This window comes from Oncorhynchus mykiss, chromosome 17 (assembly GCF_057628025.1).
Source record: "Oncorhynchus mykiss isolate SJ-2025 chromosome 17, ASM5762802v1, whole genome shotgun sequence".
NCBI lineage: Eukaryota > Metazoa > Chordata > Actinopteri > Salmoniformes > Salmonidae > Oncorhynchus > Oncorhynchus mykiss.
This window is the reverse complement of record NC_143038.1, coordinates 13,872,208-13,894,115: the sequence shown is the minus strand read 5'-3', so window position 1 is coordinate 13,894,115 and position 21,908 is coordinate 13,872,208. Positions and strand designations below refer to the sequence as shown.

The window sequence follows — 21,908 nt, the reverse complement described above, 5'->3', positions numbered from 1 at the left end:
CAGCACAAACGATGACGTCCTGTTTGTATGGTAATGAGGAAATCTTCTAAATAGAACCGCGCATTTCAAAACATTGCAATGTGGATAGGTCATTCACTGATATTTGAAGTGCAATGAGTCGTTCATGAAAACAAATGAAAAACATGGTTTTAAAAAACTTTTTTAATACCAATAATTCAAATTTAAAAAAAATACAATGTTGACACTGGTATGTTGAGAATATTCAGCTGTAGAGAGAAATGTTGTACCTGTCTCAGCTAAAATGGGGTGGGAAATACTCAGTAGGGACTCCAAATGGTCCAAATGGTTCGTTTTGGAGGGGGTCTTTGTCGCACGACCTACTGCTGGCTTTTCACTCTGCACCATCTACAGTTGAAGTCAGAAGTTTACAAACACCTTAGCCAAATACATTTAACCTCAGTATTTCACAATTCCTGACATTTAAATATTGTAAAAATTCCCTGTTTTCAGTCAGTTAGGATCACCACTTTATTTTAAGAATGTGAAATGTCAAAATAATAGGAAAGAGAATGATTTATTTCAGCTTTTATTTCTTTCATCGCATCCCCAGTGGGTCAGAAGTTTACATACACTCAATTAGGATTTGGTAGCATTGCCTTTAAATTGTTTAACTTGGGTCAAGGGTTTTGGGTAGCCTTCCACAAGCTAAGGTGTATGTAAACTTCCGACTTCAACTGTATACATATAAAAGGGCTCGGGGACGGGGGCCCTGTCCCCGAGGCCTTTTATATATATACAGTTAAAGCTTTTTGCCTTTTGGTACGCCATCGTAAATAAGAATTTGTTCTTAACTGACTTGCCCAGTTAAATAAAGGTTAAATAAATCAAATAAATAAAAATAGACTAGGTAATGGTACTCCTTATATATAGCCTTATTATTGTTTCTATTGGGTTACTATTTTCTTTTTATTTAGCAAATATGTGTGTTATTTTTTTAACCTCAGCATTGTTGGTTAAGGGCTTGTCAGTAAGAGTTAAAATAATAATGTGTATATATTGTACAATCCAGGTGTACAAAAGCTCTTAGACCTACCCAGAAAGACTCAGAGTAGCTATAATCGCTGCCAAATGTGATTCTAACATGTATTGACTCAAGGGGCTGAATACTTCTACTTATCTATACTTGTACTTATCTAATCAAAATATATTAGTGTTTCATTTTTTACAACATTTCTACAAACGCTATAATTTTTCTTCCACTTTGACAGAGAATGTTGTGTAAATTGTTGGAAAAAATACCATTAAATAAATGTAACCAGGTAGGCCAGTTGAGAACAAGTTCTCATTTACAACTGCGACCTAGCCAAGATAAAGCAAAGCAGTGTGACACAAACAACACAGAGTTACACATGGAATAAACAAACATACAGTCAATAATACAATAGAAAAAGTGTATATACAGTGTGTGCAAATGAGGTAGGATAAGGGAGATAAGGCAATAAATAGGCCATAGTAGTGAAATAATTACAAAATAGCAATTTAACACTGGAGTGAAAGATGTGTAGAAGATGAGTGTGCCAGTAGAGATACTGGGGTGCAAAGGAGCAAAATAAATTAAATAAATAACAGTATGGGGATGAGGTAGTTGGATGGGCTATTTACAGATGGGCTATGTACAGGTGCAGTGATCTGTGAGCTGCTCTTACAGCTGATTATTAAAGTTAGTGAGGGAGATATGAGTCTCCAGCTTCAGTGATTTTTGCAGTTCGTTCCAGTCATTGGCAGCAGAGAACTGAAAGGAAAGGCGGCCAAATGAGGAATTGGCATTGGGGGTGACCAGTAAAATATACCTGCTGGAGCGCGTGCTTCTAGTGGGTGCTGCTATGGTGACCAGTGAGCTGAGATAAGGCAGGGCTTTACCTAGCAAAGACTTATAGATGACCTGGAGCCAGTGTGTTTGGCGACGAATATGAAGCAAGGGCCAGCCAACGAGAGCATACAAGTCGCAGTGGTGGGTAGTATATGGGGCTTTGGTGACAAAACGGATGGCACTGTGATAGACTGCATCCAATTTGCTGAGTAGAGTGTTGAAGGCTATTTTGTAAATGACATCTCGGAAGTCAAGGATTGGTAGGATAGTCAGATTTACGAGGGTATGTTTGGCAGCATGAGTAAAGGATGCTTTGTTTTGCGAAATAGGAAGCAGATTATAGATTTAATTTTGGATTGGAGATGCTTAATGTGAGTCTGGAACAAGAGTTTATACAGTCCAACCAGACACATAGGTATTTGTAGTTGTCCACATATTCTAAGTCAGAACTGTCCAGAGTAGTGATGCTGGGCGGGCGGGCAGCGATCGGTTGAAGAGCATGCATTTAGTTTTACTTGCATTCAAGAGTAGTTGGAGGCCACGGAAGGGGAGTTGTATGGCATTGAATCTCGTCTGGAGGTTAGTTAACACAGTGTCCAAAGAAGGGCCAGAAGTATACAGAGGGGTGTCGTCTGTGTAGAGGTGGATCAAGGAATCACCAGCAGCAAGAGCAACATCATTGATGTATACAGAGAAAATAATCTGCCCGAGAAATTGAACCCTGTGGCACCCCCATAGAGACTGCCAGAGGTCCAGACAACAGGCCCTCCGATTTGACACACTGAGCTCTGTCTGAGAAGTAATTGGTGAAACAGGCGATGCAGTCATTTGAGAAACCAAGGCTGTTGAGTCTGCTAATAAGAATGTGGTGATTGACAGTCGAAAGCCTTGGCCAGGTCGATGAATACCGCTGCACAGTATTGTCTCTTTATCGATGGCAGTTATGATATCATATGGGACCTTGAGCGTGGCTGAGGTGCACCAGCTCGGAAACCAGATTGCATAGCGGAGAAGGTACGGCGGGATTCGAAATGGTCGGTGATCTGTTTGTTAACTTGGCTTTCGAAGACATTAGAAAGGCAGGATAGGATAGATATAGTTCTGTAGCAGTTTGGGTCTAGAGGGTCTCCCCTTTGAAGAGGGGAATGACCGCGGCCGCTTTCTAATCTTTGGGGATCTCAGACGATACGAAAGAGAGGTTGAAAAGTCTAGTAATAGGGTTTGCAACAATTTCGGCGGATAATTTTAGAAAGAGAGGGTCCAGATTTTGCAGCTCTTTCAGAACATCAGCTATCCGGATTTGGGTGATGGATAAGGAGGGAGGCTTGGGCGAGTTGCTGTGGGGGGTGCAGGGCTGTTGACCAGGGTAGGGGTAGCCAGGTGGAAAGCATGGCCAGCCGTAGAGTACGAGTTACCTACAACTGGATGTACTGGTGCCTCTCGGGTTGAAATTGGTGGTTGGGGACATCTTTTCTGAGGAATGTCAGTGTTTTTCTTGAGTGTGTTTTACTTTGTTACATTTGCATTATATTGTATGTTCTAATTTGTGTATATTAAGGGCTCCCTTGCAAAATAGACCTTGGTCTCAATGAGACTCCCTGTTAAAATAAAGGTAAAACACAAATCTGAACAATGGCACAAAGGGAATGGGGAAGACAATTAGGAAAAAAACGCTCTACAATAGAAGTTTGTCCTCACAGTACGAGGCACTGGGGTCATTGGCTTCACCTGCCATTGTTATGTTGGCCAAAAGTCATGATTTCTTACTTTGCTTAAATTAAACCATTTGTAATGGTAAGTGAGCATTGAGTCTTTTCCTTTCCTCCTGAATGGAACCTCCACGTTATAAAACTTCCTCTGAGGTTCAAACCAGACTAGATCGCTCAATAACCTAAGGCCACTTTTTCTGAATGTTTAATCCAAATAAAAAATTATCCTGCATTGTCTTAATTCTGTTCTCTTTATCGTTTGAAAATAAACTGAAAGCCAAGATTTCAATCAAATGTCATGAAATCAGACCTGAGTTGGTTGTTATGTGGTATCATAGAGATTTTAACAGATCAGTATGTCTTACCGTATAGCTAAAACATTAAGGATCTAATAACGCCATTCGCATGTTCAATGCAAATTATGTAGAGCAGGGTTCCCCCAACTCATTGCCCACAGACCAAATGTGGCACGTAGGGGGATTTTTTGGACCCCCCCATTTTTGGGCTGTGGGGTCCATAGTACCCGCAAAACACCAGTCTCAACATCAACAGTGCAGAGGTGACTCCGGGATGAAGCTGCCAGTTGAGGACTTGTGAGGTGTCTGTTTCTCAAACCAGACACTCTAATGTACTTGTCCTCTTGCTTAGTTGTGCACCGGGGCCTCCCACTCCTCTTTCTATTCTGGTTAGAGACAGTTTGCACTGTTCTGTGAAGGGAGTAGTACACATTGTTGTACAAGATATTATGTTTCTTGGCAATTTCTCGCATGGAATAGCCTTCATTTCACAGAACAAGAATAGACTGACGAGTTTCAGAATAAAGTTATTTGTTTCTTGACATTTTGAGCCTGTAATTGAATCCACAAATGCTGATGCTCCAGATACTCAACTAGTCTAAAGAAGAACAGTTTTATTGCTTCTTTAATGAGCACAACAGTTTTCAGCTATGCTAACATAATTGCAAAATGGTTTTCTTATGATCAATTAGCCTTTTAAAATTATAAACTTGGATTAGCTAAAACAACGTGCCATTGGAACACAGGAGTGATGGTTGCTGATAATGGGCCTCTGTACGCCTATATTATTTATTTAACGGACAAAAAATGTACATTTCTTTCAAAAACAAGGACATTTCTAAGTGACCCCAAACATTTGAACGGTAGTGTACATTGTGTAGAAACCTCTAAAGAAGCATATTTAATAGGTTTTGAACATATTTGGTTTTTATTGTTTTCTTTTTCGGAGAAGGCAAGGTGAGCGCTACCATCAGTCCTGTGTCATGCCAACAGTAAAGCATCCTGAGACCATTCATGTGTGGGGTTGCTTCTCAGCCAAGGGAATGGGCTCACTCACAATTTTGCCTAAGAACACAGCCATGAATAAAGAATGGTACCAACACATCCTCTGAGAGCAACTTCTCCCAACCATCCAGGAACAGTTTGGTGGCAAACAATGCCTTTTCCAGCATGATGGAGCACCTTGCCATAAGGCAAAGTGATAACTATGTGGCTCGGAGAACAAAACATTGATATTTTGGGTCCATGGCCAGGAAACTCCCCAGACCTTAACCCCATTGAGAACTTGTGGTCAATCCTCAAGAGGCAGATGGACAAACAAAAACTCACAAATTCTGACAAACTCCAAGCATTGATTATGCAAGAATGGGCTGCCATCAGTCAGGATGTGGCCCAGAAATGAATTGACAGCATGCCAGGGCAGATTACAGAGGCCTTGAAAAAGAAGGGTCAACACTGTAAATATTGACTCTTTGCACCAACTTCATGTAATTGTCAATAAAAGCCTTTGACACTTATGAAACGCTTGTAATTATACTTCAGTATTCCATAGTAACATCTGACAAAAATATCTAAAGCCACTGAAGCAGCAAACTTTGTGGAAATTAATATTTGTGTCATTCTCAAAACTTTTGGCCACGACTGAACTCACTATATGCCGATATACACTGAGTGTACAAAATATTACACCACCTCGTTCCATGACATTGACTAATCAGGTGAATCCAGGTGAAAGTTCTGATCCATTATTGTTGTCACATGTTAAATCCAATCAGTGTAGATGAATGGGAGGCGACATGTTAAAGAAGGATTTTTAGCCGTGAGACAATTGAGACATGGATTGTGTATGTGTGATAAGAGATAAGAATAACAAATAAGTCAAGAGCAGCAGTAAATAAAAATAGCGGGGTTATATACAGGCATTATCGGTACAGAGTCAATGTGCGAGGACACGGGTGTCGAGTTAATTGAGGTAATATGTACATGTAGGTAAAGTTATTAAAGTGACATCAGAGGGTGAATGGGCAAGACAAAATATTTAAGTGCCTTTGACCGGGATATGGTAGTACGTGCCAGGCACAATGGTTTGTGTCAATAAATCAATAAATCAAATATATTTATAAAGACCTTTTAACATCCGCAGATGTCACAAAGTGCTATACAGTAACCCAGCCTAAAAATAAACAAAACAAGCAACGCAACTACTGGGTATTTCACACTCAACAGTTTTCTGTGGGTATCAAGAATGGTCCACCACTCAAAGACATCCAGACAACTTTACACAACTGTGGGAAGCTTGGAGTCAACATGGGTCAGCATCCCTATGGAATGCTTTTCAAGACTTGAAGTGTCCATGCCCTGACAAATTGAGGCTGATTTGATGGCAAATGTTGGGGGGGGGGGGGGGGGCAACTCAATATCAGGAAGGTGCTTTGTACTGTTTTTGGACCAGACAACATCAGAAACATGGGCTACACATACAGAGACAAAGGGGCAATGTTCAGCTCTCACTCAGATGCTTTCTTTTTCTGAACTAGCCAAGTCAGTAAGAACAAATTCTGATTTTCAATTACGGCCTAAAAAGAGTGGGTTATTAACTGGGGCAGAATGACAGATTTGAGCCTTAGTCTGCTCAGGGAGTCGATCTTACAACCTTTCGCCTACTAGTCCAACACTCTAACCACAAGGCTACCTGCAGCCCTACAACGGGGATTGGTGCTTCTTTCTGTATAAATATTGAAATATTTAATTTGGAGGGGCAAGCAGGTATGTTAAGAAGAAAGAAGATTATTGCATCATACCATTTAAAACACACTGTATATTTTTTATATTGACATACAATAAGTCGGAAGCACCATACAGCAAATTGGCCAGGCCCTGATAGGAATGGGATGGCACATTACTTCTGAATGTAGTGACTGTGTAAATTCCAATTAGCTTTCATTAAAGACAAACGAGATAGTACCTTTCTAGTTTTACTATCATATTATTATATGCTTGAGGTAAACAGCACATCTAGTTTAGTAATAGAAAACGATATGCCTTTTACCACACGTTTTTATACCAAAAAAATACATAGAATCTCTGGTATAGCTGTTGCACATGCACTCTTGTCATGGCCTAGTCGATAAATTTATCAATTAATGTATAATAATATAGGGTGTAATCATTTACTAAACGTTGAAGAGGAATTACAGTACACTAAAACACCCAACTTTTCAGCGGTTACACGTGTTGGCATAATACGTGGTTATAAATTGATAATAGACAACTCGTGTAAAACCTGTTTTGTTCCTTTGAATAAAAAAACACAATGTTATCACGTTTCTGTATTTTATTTGTAACACAATTGATAGGGTGAAAACACAATGTTGAAACTTTACATGCATACAGGAGAATTAGTGGCAATATATCCATGCTATAACAAAGACTCCAGTTAATTAACAACCGAGTCTCCTTTGGGATATGCGCCTTTAGCCTAACGCATGAATTAATCTCTCGTCTTCTGTTGTTCTGGATATTTGCGTGCGCAAGAGCCACGAGCCTTGTTCCGTGTCGATCTGCGCACCCTGCTGTGTGTCTTCGTTTCACAGACTGTGTCCTGGATGGGTGGGAGGGGAGGAGGCGGTGCGGCATTGGCCCTCATGTGCTTCTCGCGAAGCTCGAATGCCAGATCCATGATGAAATCCCTCGTTGGCACTGTCTTAGCGGTGCATTGCGTGAACAAAACATATGCGTTGATTGCAGCCAGGTCAAGAAGGTTGAAGAATACCGCAAGGGGCCAGCGGTGTGAACCTCCTTTCTCCAACCCTGTCACAACCTCCACCGTACGCTCTCTTGTCATCGTATCTACATCAACCTATGGGTAGAATACAATTGATTAGCATTACATCCCCAAATGAAAAACAACCCATTTGGTAGTCTGCAAGTGCATGACACGTGTATGGCATGATGTTTAAAATATCGTAATGTGAAACCCACCCTGTTGCTATTATAGAACGTCACGGTCTCCGGTTCTCTCGTTCGGTCGTTCCCGATGGCGACAGTCGGGTGCATAGTGCTCAGAATACAGACGTTCTTTCTTGGGTTACTTCTGTAAACCGTAAGGGTTGCTTTGTCATGCTTTAGCACGGTAGTGGAGTATAGCTTTGTCTGTGTCTGATTACGCATCACGGGAGGCAGCTCTCGTCCGCAATGACTCACTGCCCCGACCAAGTTGGTTTTGTTGGCAATCAACTTATTTGCTAATGGCAGGGATGTGCAGAACTTGTCCGTAGTGACCGTTCTCCCCGCACCGAGGTAAGGTTCCACAAGCTTCAATGCCACATTTTCAGGCTTCTGAGATTCATCTTCCCCCGAATAAGGAACGATATAAGGAATGACATTTAGCACGTACTTGCTGTCTACGTCAGCGATCAACGAAAACTTGATGACCTCTCCACTTGAAAGGAACCGTTGCTCCTCAACAGTGATGTTCAACCCTGGCTTGTAACATGCAATACAGTTCCGTACAAACGCGTTCCAAACTTCTGAGACCACGGCGAATTTGTTCGAATATGTCCGGGGGCTTCTGATCTCTCTGGTGTCAAAACGCAGGTACCGCAAGATTTCTGTGAAGCGGTCCATTTGCATGGTGTCTCGAAAAAAATCTAATTTTAAACATGACCAGTAGTCATCCAAAGACGCTCGTCTATTGCCGTGTAGCCCACGGACATAAAGGACCGCAATGAATGCTTCCAATTCCTCCACAGACAAGTCCCATGTTTTATTCTTTCCTTGCACCCGGTGCGCCTCAGCCACAGTACAGTCCCTGATGCGCTGCAACATCTCCATGTCACACAAACAATGAAAGCTGGCGTAGGCACCGTCGATTCTGTCTTTTGCAAATGGTGTAGGGCCTGATTCCACTCTGGTGTCGTTCTGTGTTAATAATCGACCCGTGGCGTTACCAACAGGCTGTTTCACCCAAACTGTGCCGTCCACCCCCGTATTATCTCTCTCTATCTCAGTTGATGACGGCTCCACGGTGGGCAACGTAGGGGCTTTTTTGCGCCCATGTTGACTGTAGCAACTGCGGGAGTTTTGCTGATTGCGTTGTGGTGCCGCTGGCACCCTGGGAGGGATCTCATACGTCTCACTGTCAGAATCGGAATCTACTGAAAAAATACCATATTTATCATCGTAGATCTCTTGATACATCTCATCAAGTTCCCCCCTTGCGTCTGAATCCATGTCATCCAGCTCAAGCACCGCCAAACATTTTAGAACGTCCATTCGCATTTCCCATTTCGCCATTGTAAATTACGCACGCTTCTTTTTTACAGGTCACGCACGGCTCTTCTCCTGCAGAAAGACTCGTCTGAATTCGATCCCACCAGAGGGGACTTTATACACCATACCCAGACCCACTTCGGTTTAGATATTATAATTAGACTACTGCCCCCACAATTGATTGCCCCTCCCACGTCTTCATTGACATTAAAGATGGATAATTAGTAATGGATTGTTCATATTGTTAATGACTCTCACCTATAGCCATCAGACAGTGGCCAGCACCCCTCAATGTGATATTATTAGGTGTGGGGAGAAAGGCCGATACTATGCTAGAAAATGGTCATTGTCACCATACTTGTCACGCCCTGGCCATAGAGAGGCTTTTATTCTCTATTTTGGGTAGGCCAGGGTGTGACTAGGGTGGGCATTCTAGTTTCTATATTTCTATGTTTTCTATATCTATGTTTTGGCCGGTGATGGTTCTCAATCAGGGACAGCTGTCTGTCGTTGTCTCTGATTGGGAATCATACTTAGGCAGCCTTTTTCCTTTGTATTTTGTAGGTAGTTATCTTTGTTAGTGGCACTATAGCCCTAGTAAGCTTCACGGTCGTGGCTTTGTTTCGTTGGCGACGTTTACATAAATAAAGGAAAATGTACGCTCACCACGCTGCACCTTGGTCCGGTCATTTCCACGACGACGCCCGTGACAATACTAAGGAGTAAAAGCAGCCGAATAATAAGATATATTTTCGTTTGTGAAACGAATTGAAATTCTCTAAAACAGGGGTGTCAAAGTCAAATGGACGGAGGGCCAAATAAAAAAATCAGCTACAAGACGAGGGCCGGACTGTTCGAATGTTCATTGAAAAATTTTTAAATGACGCATATAGTCTAGTGAACCTAATTGAACCTACTGAAAACCTAACAAATATATTACAATATGATCAGATAAATAAAGCAATATTTTCTTATGGCTCTGTCAGTAATCTTTAATTTTCAACAGACACAAAAGACAAATTTCCTTTATATAAATATCCCCATAACATGAACATTAAATGAAAGAAACCGGTATTCAAGGCACCATCAGTAGACTATATTTTCTATTTTAGCAAAAGTGGGCTAAATTTACTTCAAAGAAAAAACAATAATAGCAATTTTCTATCATCCACTCAACTGAAATATTTTTAAAATATAATTGGATTGAAATACAAAAAAATAAAGTGCAAAAATCTATTAATCAAAAACAACACTTTGTTTAAGGAGAAGTAACATGCAGTGAAAACAAATATTAAATTTTAACTTTTAAACTTGAACTGAGTAAAAACTCTAAATATGTGATTGCACAGTAATGTTCACTTGTTTGAGGTTGAGGGTGATACTTGGTGGTGTCCCATCTTTTCCACAAGTTCATCAATGTTCGGGGTAAGGCTCTGAGCTGAAGAAATCCTCAGAATTGAGTGGAGGTGTTCAGCAGTAAGTCGACTTCTGTGTGATGTTTTGTTCAGGTTCATCAAAGAAAACAGTTGTTCACACAGGTATGTGCTGCCAAACATAGACAACGTTTGAGCAGCCTGGATGCGCAGCTGGGGCATTGTGCCGGGGAGGAAACGGGCGAACTCCGCAGCACCCACTGCCGCATATTTTGCCCTCAGTGCATCATTGCATTGGAGGTCAATCAACTCCATTTGGAGGTTTGGTGGTGAGCTTTCCACGTCAACAGCAAATGGGTTACCGAGCAGTTCCAACCTGCTTTTTTGTGCTTCAAAGTCAGCAAATCGGCGTCGAAAGTCAGCGGCAAGCATACCTATTTTATCAGCCAACTGTGTGCTCGGGAACGCACTGGTAGAGAGCTTCTCTTTCATGGTCTGGCAGCTGGGAAAGTGGCTCAAATTTTCTTTCCGCATCTGCGTCTCCCACAGAGTCAGTTTGGTTTTAAATGCCTTCACTGTACTGTACATATCAGAGATGACACGATCCCGACCCTGCAGCTGCAAGTTTATTGCATTCAGATGACTCGTAATGTCACACAGAAAAGCCATTTCACACAGAAACATTTCGTCTCGGAGTTGTGTTGTGTCTTTCCCTTTGCTGTCCAAGAACAGACAAATCTCCTCACGAAGCTCGAAACATCTTTGAAGCACCTTTCCCTGGCTTAGCCATCGCACCTCTGTGTGATAAGGCAAATCACCATGCTCCGTTTCTAACTCCGTCAGAAATGCCTTGAACTGGCGGTGATTCAAACCTTTGGCTCTGATAAAGTTAACTGTGCGCGTGATGATGCTCATTACATGCTCCATTTTCAAGGCTTTACCGCACAACGCTTCCTGGTGTATGATACAATGATAAGCTGTCAGCTCACCTGTCGCGTTTTCCTCTTGCATCTTTTCCCGTATCTTCGCCACCAGTCCGCTCCTGTGTCCACACATCGCAGGTGCTCCGTCGGTTGTCAAACCCACGAGTTTTTCCCAAGGCAGCTCCATCTCATTTACACATCTTGACACCTCTTCATACAAATCATGCCCCGTAGTTGTGCCATGCATAGGACGTAAAGCCAAAAACTCCTCTGTCACGCTTAGGTTGGAGTCCACTCCGCGGATGAAAATTGACAACTGGGCAATGTCAGAAATGTCGGTGCTCTCATCCACAGCCAAGGAATATGCAATAAAATCTTTTCCCTTTTTCACAAGCTGCTCTTTTAGATTGATGGACAACTGGTCTACTCTCTCGGCAATGGTGTTTCTGCTCAGACTCACATTTAAAAAGAGTTGCCTTTTTTCTGGGCAAACTTCGTCACAAACTTTAATCATGCAGTTTTTGATGAAATCCCCCTCCGTAAATGGCCGGGCTGATTTAGCGATCTCTTCTGCCAAAATAAAACTGGCCTTTTGTAGCCTTTGTTCCATGTCCATATTCTTGTTTTTGTCCGCGTGTTTCGTTTCATAATGTCGTCTCAGATTATACTCTTTCAGTACCGCCACACTTTCTCCACACAGAAGACACACAGGTTTTCCAGCTACCTTCGTGAACATATACTCCGACTCCCACCTTGTTTGAAACCCCCGGTTCTCAGTATCCACCTTCCGTTTTGCCATTTTTGATGGGTATCTGAAAGTTAATTTTACTGTGATGCTGACGACTGCTGTGCCAATAAATATTGAAATGAAGCAGCCTACTGCTCGGTGCGTCACCTTTGCATTGTGGGAAATGTAGTATTGGTGCGTGTAAAAGATCTGCGGGCTGCCGGCTTGCTGCGGGCCGGTTCTAATAATAAATCAAGATCATCCCAGGGGCCGTAAAAAACCTTCTTGCGGGCCGGATGTGGCCCGCGGGCCTTGACTCTGACATATGTGCTCTAAAACGTCAGCGTCATAAAGACAGGAAGATGCCATTTACTGTCATTTTATGTCAGTTCTACACTTGTTCTTTATTCAAGGAAAAATCCACAAAAAAAACTATATTTTGGTATTTTTCCATTTGTCCACTGATCTTTTTTTTGTATTTGAGCAGATATTGAAATAGATTGTATCGCAATGATATTGTCTGTATGCCTACTAAAACATATAGCCTAACTGAACATTAAAGGAAAACTCCATGAAAAAACTATCTTTTGGTATTTTTTATCATTATACCACTGTTGATACAGTCACAAAATGTTTTGCACGTCAGCAGTCACGTTTTTCAGATATTGGACTTTCAAGAAGTAAAGTGTCACTTGCCACATGACACTTTGCTTATGAAAATCCTATATCTTGAAAATTATAAAAGGTAATTTGAGGTCCGTGCTCCAGAATTATTACCAACACATTGACTGTCCTGCCTGTGTAAATTGCAGGCTTGACTACTGCTACATGTCTTTGAGAAACAGGTAAGGCCGTCTCTCGTCCTCCTTTCAGTAAATCTGACAACGACGCCATTTTGCTTATCGCCGCCTGCAAACAAAGACTCAAAAGGAAAGTTCCAGTGGTCAGGTCTGCACAGCGTTGGTTTGACCATTCAGAATCCACACTCCAAGACGGTTTTGATCATGTGGACTGGAATATGCTCTGGGTCGCCTCTGCGGATAACATCAGTGAATAAGCCGATTCAGTCACCAGTTTCATAAAAAAAATGCATAGATGTGATACCGACAGTGACTTTCAGAATTTACCCGAATCAGCCTTGTAGGGAAACTGAAGGAGAGAGATACTGCTAATAAACACGACGAGGTGACTGGGGGCAATAGCATGGTTAAACAGTACAATTATGACCTACGCAGATCAATCAATTTAGCGAAACACAAGTATAGGCACAAAGTAGATGAGCAATTCAACGGGTCGGACACGAGGCCTATGTGGCAGGGGCTCCTAATGATCACAGATTACAAAAAGAGAGCCAGCCACTTTGCGGACAACAACACCGCCCTACGTGTTTTTTCTCACGTTTCGAGGACAACGACGACTCTGAGCTGCTAAGGAGAGCCCCAGAGGACAATGAGGGCTGCATGCTGACAAACGTGTTAACCCTTGCAAAATGTCTGCCACAACCAACCAAGTTACAGCTTTTGGTTGGTCTTAAATAACCCTTCCATCTTTGCCTGAAATTAGTACTTTGGCAGCTGTGCCATACTCCATTAAAGTTTGCAGTTGTGTCTAAAAAAAAAACTATTTTGCTCAAAATATTGTTGTTTTTTACACTTTAGTGTGCTCACTTTAATATACTTAAATTTGCATTTCAACAGGAAACATTTAGAAATAGCTGGAGGACCCCTTTAAATACAAAGAAGAAGAGGAGAACATTGGGGATTTAGTTAATTAGCAGGTTAAGGCAAATGCAGCTTTCATCCAGAGGGTTCAATGTTCTGCTTTCTAATTAAAGCATAGACTACCACCTGCTGACTTTTGCTACATTCAGAGTTAATACTGTACCCCTCCACCCCCCATTATAAAGATGACTGATGGTATTCTAATTAAAGTATTTATTTTCCCCGAAAATATGATTCTGCAAACCTCACGAGGTAAAACTAGTTTCTAAGAGTGCACTGTCCTTTACTTAAACCAACTAAACAAATCTAGTTCTCTTATCACTAACCAAATTCTATCCATTCAAGCCATGTATGGGCAGCTGAAAGAGTCTCCAATGGCTTTTTAATGGACTACAGTGGGTTTGAATGAATGAATGAATGAATGAATGAAAGGCAATCAGCCTACTGAGCCATTATAGTTTTAATCACCACCCCTTCTCACCTGCCCTCTTCTTCCTCTCTTCTTCCTCCCTTCCCTTATCTCCACCACAGGAAACATCACATCGACACAGAATATTCTGGTATGGACATGCTAATGACCAGCATATGGCTTAAGTCTGAGATAGACACACCCCTACATATTCATTTGGACAGTGAAGCTAAAAGTTTCATTTGCCTCTATACTCCAGCATTTTGGATTTGATATCAAATGTTACATGAATGCAATTTAGAAATTAATGCACTTTATCTATCCAGTCCCCCCATTTAAATGTGTCTAGTATGCAACTAGGACAAATTTACTTAGAGTGTATTAAATTTTGTCAAAAGTTTAGTATTTTGTTCCACATACCTGAGTGAGAAAGTTACAGATCCACAAAGATCATGAACCCAAGACAAGATAACCTCTCACCATTACCATGGGAGTAACACGGGAGGTTAGCATTTTGGTGGGGGTATAATATTTACGCCTGTTTAACTTTCTCACTCACCATTATTCATTCATTTTTTTATTTATGTTTATTTAACCTTTATTTCAGTAGGCAAGTCAGTTAAAAACAAATTCCTATTTTCAATGACGGCATACCCCAGCCAAACCCTAATGACGCTGGGCCAATTGTGTACATACTTATGGGACTCCGATCACAGCCGGTTGTGATATAACCCAGGATCAAACCAGGGTCTGTAGTGACACCTCTAGCACTGAGATGCAGCCACTCAGGAGGCTATGATTTCCTGTTATCATGGTAGCATCCACATTAATGTAGAAGTGTTCAAAAATATATTAACTCTGGATGTAGTAAAAGTCAGCAGGTGGTAGTCTATGCTTTAATTAGAAAGGAGAACATTGAACACTCTGGATGAAAGCTGTATTTTCCATAACCTGCTTATTAACTAAACCCCCAATGTTCTCCTCCTCCTCTTTGTATTTCAAGAGGTTCTCCAGCTATTTTTGAAATTGTACTGTTGAAACACAATATCCCAAGTATACATATAGTAAAGAGGGCACACTAAAGTGTAAAAAAACAAAAAAAATTGAGCAAAATAGTGTTTTTTTTAGACACAACTTCAATGAAGTAGGGTACAGGTGTCAAACTCATTCCCGGAGAGCCAAGTGCCTGTGGGTTTTCGCTTGTCCCTTATACTTGACTGATGAATTAAGGTGACAAATTAGTAACTCCCCACACCTGTTTGTCTAGGCCTTAATTCAAAGGAAAAGCCAAAAACCTGCAGACACTATGTCCTCCATTGAATTAATTTGAAACCTCTAGAGTAGGGCATTCAATGAGATGGTCCTGTTGGGAATCCTCTGATGTCATCGGCCTCCCTCCTATCTTGAGGAACCATAGAGGAGCAATAGAGAACAAAATAGCAACCCCCCCCCCCCTTCTCCCCACCACACACACACACCTGGACCATGTACTGAGATGTACCTTTTGTTAAGTAAACCAGGTGTTAGATGACGTGAATAGGAGACTGGAGTGCCACTTGACATTCAGCTCCATTGTTTGACTGAGTTTAACCTCTTGGTCCTCCCCTGTGAATGCCACACCCTCTCTCAATGTGGTGTACAAGTGAACACATTTCTAACAATGGCTGCATTATGTTCTGTGGTGCTTGAAAATAAAAGGAACACTTGTGGTAGACTGGTGCCATCAGAGTTAAGTTCACAGCTCTTTCATACTGAGCATTTAGGTGATAATGTCTTACCCTGAAAAGGACCATTGATAAACAGCAGAGCTGTAAAATATCTACATGTATTTGCACAATCAACTGGGTCAGTGATTTCAGTGCTGTCTCACACTCAATATGCACAAATAACATACAAATGTGTAAAACACTGGAAAACACCAGAGCAGAACCAGTTCACCTGCTTTTACAATATGATTTGACAAGATGTTCAGTGTTTCTTTCGGGGGGGAAATAATTCCAAATATAATTGTATTTCCATATTAAAACGAGAGTTCAGCTCACATCACAGGGTTGACCTTAAACCGGATGGACAAATGTCAATTCATTATTAATCACATTAACCCTTTTCTCAACCAACTGCAGAACATGTTTTGACAGTAAATTTAGAAGTGGATATGAAACAATTATTCACTTGAACTTGATTTGGTCAACTCCCCCAGCACTCTCTTCTTCCTCCCTTCCCTTATCTCCACCACACGAAACATCACATCGACACAGAATTTTCTGGTATGGACATGCTAATGACCAGCATATGGCTTAAGTCTGAGACATACACCCCCCTACATATTCATTTGGACAGTGAAGCTAAAACGTTTAATTTGGCTATATACTCCAGCATGTTGCATTTGATATACTTTTATATATATATATATATATAAAAGGCTACATGAATGCAATTTAGACTTTATGCACTTTATTTACAGTGCCTTGCGAAAGTATTCGGCCCCCTTGAACTTTGCAACCTTTTGCCACATTTCAGGCTTCAAACATAAAGATATTAAACTGTATTTTTTTGTGAAGAATCAACAACAAGTGAGACACAATCATGAAGTGGAACAACATTTATTGGATATTTCAAAGTTTTTTAACAAATCAAAAACTGAAAAATTGGGCGTGCAAAATTATTCAGCCCCCTTAAGTTAATACTTTGTAGCGCCACCTTTTGCTGCGATTACAGCTGTAAGTCGTTCAATTTTGGATTCATCTGACCAGAGCACCTTCTTCTACATGTTTGGTGTGTCTCCCAGGTGGCTTGTGGCAAACTTTAAACAACACTTTTTATGGATATCTTTAAGAAATGGCTTTCTTCTTGCCACTCTTCCATAAAGGCCAGATTTGTGCAATATACAACTGATTGTTGTCCTATGGACAGAGTCTCCCACCTCAGCTGTAGATCTCTGCAGTTCATCCAGAGTGATCATGGGCCTCTTGGCTGCATCTCTGATCAGTCTTCTCCTTGTATGAGCTGAAAGTTTAGAGGGACGACCAGGTCTTGGTAGATTTGCAGTGGTCTGATACTCCTTCCATTTCAATATTATCGCTTGCACAGTACTCCTTGGGATGTTTAAAGCTTGGGAAATCTTTTTGTATCCAAATCCGGCTTTAAACTTCTTCACAATAGTATCTCGGACCTGCCTGGTGTGTTCCTTGTTCTTCATGATGCTCTCTGCGCTTTTAACGGACCTCTGAGACTATCACAGTGCAGGTGCATTTATACGGAGACTTGATTACACACAGGTGGATTGTATTTATCATCATTAGTCATTTAGGTCAACATTGGATCATTCAGAGATCCTCACTGAACTTCTGGAGAGAGTTTGCTGCACTGAAAGTAAAGGGGCTGAATAATTTTGCACGCCCAATTTTTTTTTCAAAGTTTTTGATTTGTTAAAAAAGTTTGAAATATCCAATAAATGTCGTTCCACTTCATGATTGTGTCCCACTTGTTGTTGATTCTTCACAAAAAAATACAGTTTTATATCTTTATGTTTGAAGCCTGAAATGTGGCAAAAGTTCGCAAAGTTCAAGGGGGCCAAATACTTTCGCAAGGCACTGTATCTAGTCCCCCCATTTCAATGTGTCTAGCAGGCAACTAGGACAAATTTTCTTCAGTGTTTTACATTTTGTCAAAGGTTTTGTATTTTGTTCCATATACCTGAGTGAGAAAGTTCCAGATGCACAAAGATAATGACCCCAAGACAAGATAACCTCTTACCAATAACACAACTAACTAGATGGAAATTATATTTAGCGATCTAGCTAATAGGTTTTGAGTTTCTTCTTCCTCAAATGGTGAACTTACTCACAAATTCATTAGCCTATAGATATTTGTACACAACAAAAATATGTAAACAAATTCCATTCTGCAATTCTGGAGCCTTATTTGTACAGTAAAATCATAGCAACAATGCCTAATGGTCGAACCAAAAAGTATGCCAAGCATTGGTTTAAGTGTTGGACATAAAAAATATATTTGTCATAATTCCTGCTTGGCCATTTTAGATTAAGTGTTGGCCATTCTGAAATGTATTTATTGAATCAAACCATCTCAATAGCACTGTGAATGACTGTATAACATTACTCCTCATGCGTCTATTGTGTGAAGCCAATGACCTCATTTTGGTGGGACCAAATCTTGGGTTGGTGCCAACCACTGCAAACCTTCGTGGCACCATGGGAAAAGTTTGTCTGGAGCACTTTTATACTGTATTTAAATAGATAACATGTTTATGGTAGGCCTGTCACAACATTGAATTTTGAAAGAGAAAGCATGTGCCATCCCACAGGAAATAGGCCTATGGAGATTGTATAATGCTTACGAATATTGGTACATCCAGAGAACAAAAATCTAAACAGATAAACATATTTTTTATTTACAGAAACTGGGAATTGAATCGAATCAAATGACTCATTTCCAATTATCTATACCGCCCTTAAGGGCAGGGTGCCGCTAGTGTAAATTAATGCAGGAGTGCTGGGGGAGTTGACCAATCAAGCTCAAGTGAATAATTTTTTCGTATACACTTCTAAATCCACTGTCAAAACATGTTCTGCAGTTGGTTGAGAAAAGGGTTAATGTGATTAATGATAAATTGACATTTGTCCATCCGGTTTAAGGTCAACCCTGTGATGTGAGCTGAACTCTCGTTTAAATATGGAAAAACTATTATTTCTGTAATTCTTTGAACATCTTGTCAAATCATATTGTAAAAGCAGGTGAACTGGTTCTGCTCTGGTGTTTTGCAGTGGAAAACAAAGCACATGGCTCATGACACTGTCAACCCTGTTACCCATCAACACAGTCTCACACGCAATTCGTGCGATAACATGCGTTGATTTGGTGCCTTTTTGTGCATTTGAGGACACCTGAACAGCTTTGAAATCTGCTGCAACACATTTGCATGTTATTTGTGCAAATTGAGTGTGAGACTGCATTGAAATCACTGAACCAGTTGATTGTGCAAATACATGTAGATCTTTTACAGCTCTGCTGTTTATCAATGGTCCTTTTCAGGGTAAGACATTATCACCTAAATGCTCAGTATGAAAGAGCTGTGAACTTAACTCTGATGGCTCCAGTCTACCACAAGTGTTTATTTTACAAAACTGTTTCAGTTCAGCAATACTCTCGGCTCTCCGCTCTCGAGGTCATGCCACAGCAGCTCTCGAGGTCATGCCACAGCATCTCAATCGGGTTGAGGTGACTGGGCTACTCTGACTGGGCTACTCCAGAAAGCGTATTTTCTTCTGTTGAAGCCATTCTGTTGTTGATTTACTTCTGTGTTTTGGGTCGTTGTCCTGTTGCATCACCCAACTTCTGTTGAGCTTCAACTGGCGGACAGATAGCCTTACATTCTCCTGCAAAATGTCTTGATAAACATGGGAGTTTCATCTTTAGTTTCATCTGTCCACAGAATATTTTGCCAGTAGTGCTGTGGAACATCCAGGTGCTCTTTTGCGAACTTCAGATGTGCAGCAATGAGAGATATTTGGCTAAATATAATAGCATGACCCTTCATAGGAAAACAATGGGGGGAGTTCAGTGTTCCAAGAGAAAAGTATTTTGGGGCAAGCGATCGATGACAACGAGATACACTACCCAGCCTTAAATAATTAGAAAGAAGAGATTATCCTTACTAATATGGGGGGCTCAAATAATGTTACCTATGTAAAGAAAGTGTTTTATAAAGAATTAACTCAATCTATGGTGTTTTTTGTATATGCGTATGGACCATCAGTTTAATTGTTATGCTGTAAATGTTTTATTTTATGATTGTAATTGATTAAATGAACTAGCAAATATCTTATATTGAGCATTTCTGAGTAATTACTATTTCAGTAAGGATATACACTTTATCCCGTGACCTTAGGTATTGCCATTTTTTGATAGTATGATCAGATTGTTTAAAAAAATGAATGAACTGCAGTTTCTAAATCAGTCCAATAGACTGACGTTTCAGAAGATCAGTTTCCTCCCTGCATACACAACTCCCCCACGACAGTTCTAGGCCTCATTTAGGTTTAAGACAACAGGCATCTGGTTCTTCGCAAGGCACGCTTTGCGTTCATAGGAAAGTATGCAGTATTGTTTCTTACATTGTTACCCAGGAAATCTTAAGTCTTATTACATACAGCCAGGACGAACTATTAGATATAAGAGCAACGTCAACTTATTTTTTATTTAACTAGGCAAGTCAGTTTAGAACAAATTCTTATTTTCAATGACAGCCTAGGAACAGTGGGTTAACTGCCTTTTTCAGGGGCAGAACGACAGGTTTTTACCTTGTCAGCTCGGGGATTCGCTCTTGCAACTTTCTGGTTACTAGTCCAACACTCTAACCACTAGGCTACCTGCCACCCGTTACCAACATTACGACCAGGAATACGACTTTCCCAAAGCAGATCCTCTGTTTGGCCCACCACCCAGGACAATGGATTTAACCCCAGTAGCCGACCCAGAACTACGGCACCGCAGAAGGGGCAGACGAAGCGGCCTCCTGGTCAGGCTCCGTAGGCATGCACAACACTCCCCGCTTCCGAGAATACTACTCGCCAATGTCCAGTCTCTTGACAACAAGGTAGACGAAATTCGAGCAAGGGTTGCTTTCCAGAGAGACATCAGAGATTGTAACATTCTCTGTTTCATGGAAACATGGCTCACTCAGGATATGTTATCAGAGTCGGTACAGCCACCCGGTTTCTTCACGCATCGCGCTGACAGAAACAAACATCTCTATGGTAAGAAGAAGGGCGGGGGTGTATACCTTATGATTAACGATTTATGGTGTAATCATAACAACATACAGAAACTCCGGTCCTTTTGTTCACCTGACCTAGAATTCATTACAATCAAACACTGACCACATTATCTACCAAGAGAATTCTCTTTGATTATAATCACAGCCGTGTATATCCCCCCCGCCCCCAAGCAGACACCTCGACGGCCCTGAAAGAACGGAAAGAACTTCACTGGACTCTATGTAAACTGGAAACCATATATCCAGAGGCTGCATTTATTGTAGCTGGGGATTTTAACAAAGCTAATCTGAAAACAAGGCTCCCTAAATTTTATCAGCATATCGAATGCGCAACTCGAGCTGGCAGCATTCTGGATCATTGCTACTCTAACTTCCGCGACGCATACAAAGCCCTCCCCCTCCCGCTCTCTGCCTATAGACAGAAACTTAAACAGGAAACGCCCATGCTCAGATCTGTTCAACGCTGGTCCGACCAATCAGATGCCAAGCTTCAAGATTTCTTCGATCACATGGACTGGGATATGTTCCGGATAGCTTCAGACAACAACGTTGATGTTTACTTTGACTCGGTGAGCGACTTTATTAGCAAGTGCATCAGTGATGTTGTACCCATGGTGACTATTAAAACCTTCCCCAACCAGAAACCGTGGATTGATGGCAGCATTCGCGCAAAACTGAAAGCGTGAACAATTGCTTTTAATCATGGCAAGGTGACCGGCAACATGACTGAATACAAACAGTATAGCTATTCCCTCCACAAGGCAATCAAACAAGATAATCATCAGAATAGAGACAAAGTAGAGTCGCAATTAAACAGCTCAAACACGAGACGTATGCGGCAGGGTCTAC

At 41.1% G+C, this 21,908-nt stretch overlaps 1 protein-coding gene across 1 annotated transcript; it reads right to left on the bottom strand.

Moving 5' to 3' along the window:
* Positions 1-7,155: 7,155 nt before the first annotated feature.
* Positions 7,156-9,253, bottom strand: LOC110493168 (uncharacterized). Its single transcript, XM_021567457.3, has 2 exons — positions 7,818-9,253; positions 7,156-7,695 (listed from the first exon to the last, which is right to left on the bottom strand). Exons 1-2 carry the CDS (start codon positions 9,129-9,131, stop codon positions 7,327-7,329), a joined length of 1,683 nt encoding a protein of 560 aa, XP_021423132.3. The 5' UTR covers positions 9,132-9,253; the 3' UTR covers positions 7,156-7,326.
* Positions 9,254-21,908: the final 12,655 nt, after the last annotated feature.

What these genes read in the sequence shown, in the direction of transcription:
- LOC110493168 (XM_021567457.3), bottom strand. Translation starts at nt 9,131, where the DNA reads ATGGCGAAATGGGAAATGCGAATGGACGTTCTAAAATGTTTGGCGGTG. An exon ending in CGTTCTATAATAGCAACAGG is followed by an intron (nt 7,696 to 7,817) that starts GTGGGTTTCACA and finishes TTCTACCCATAG; the next exon opens with GTTGATGTAGATACGATGAC.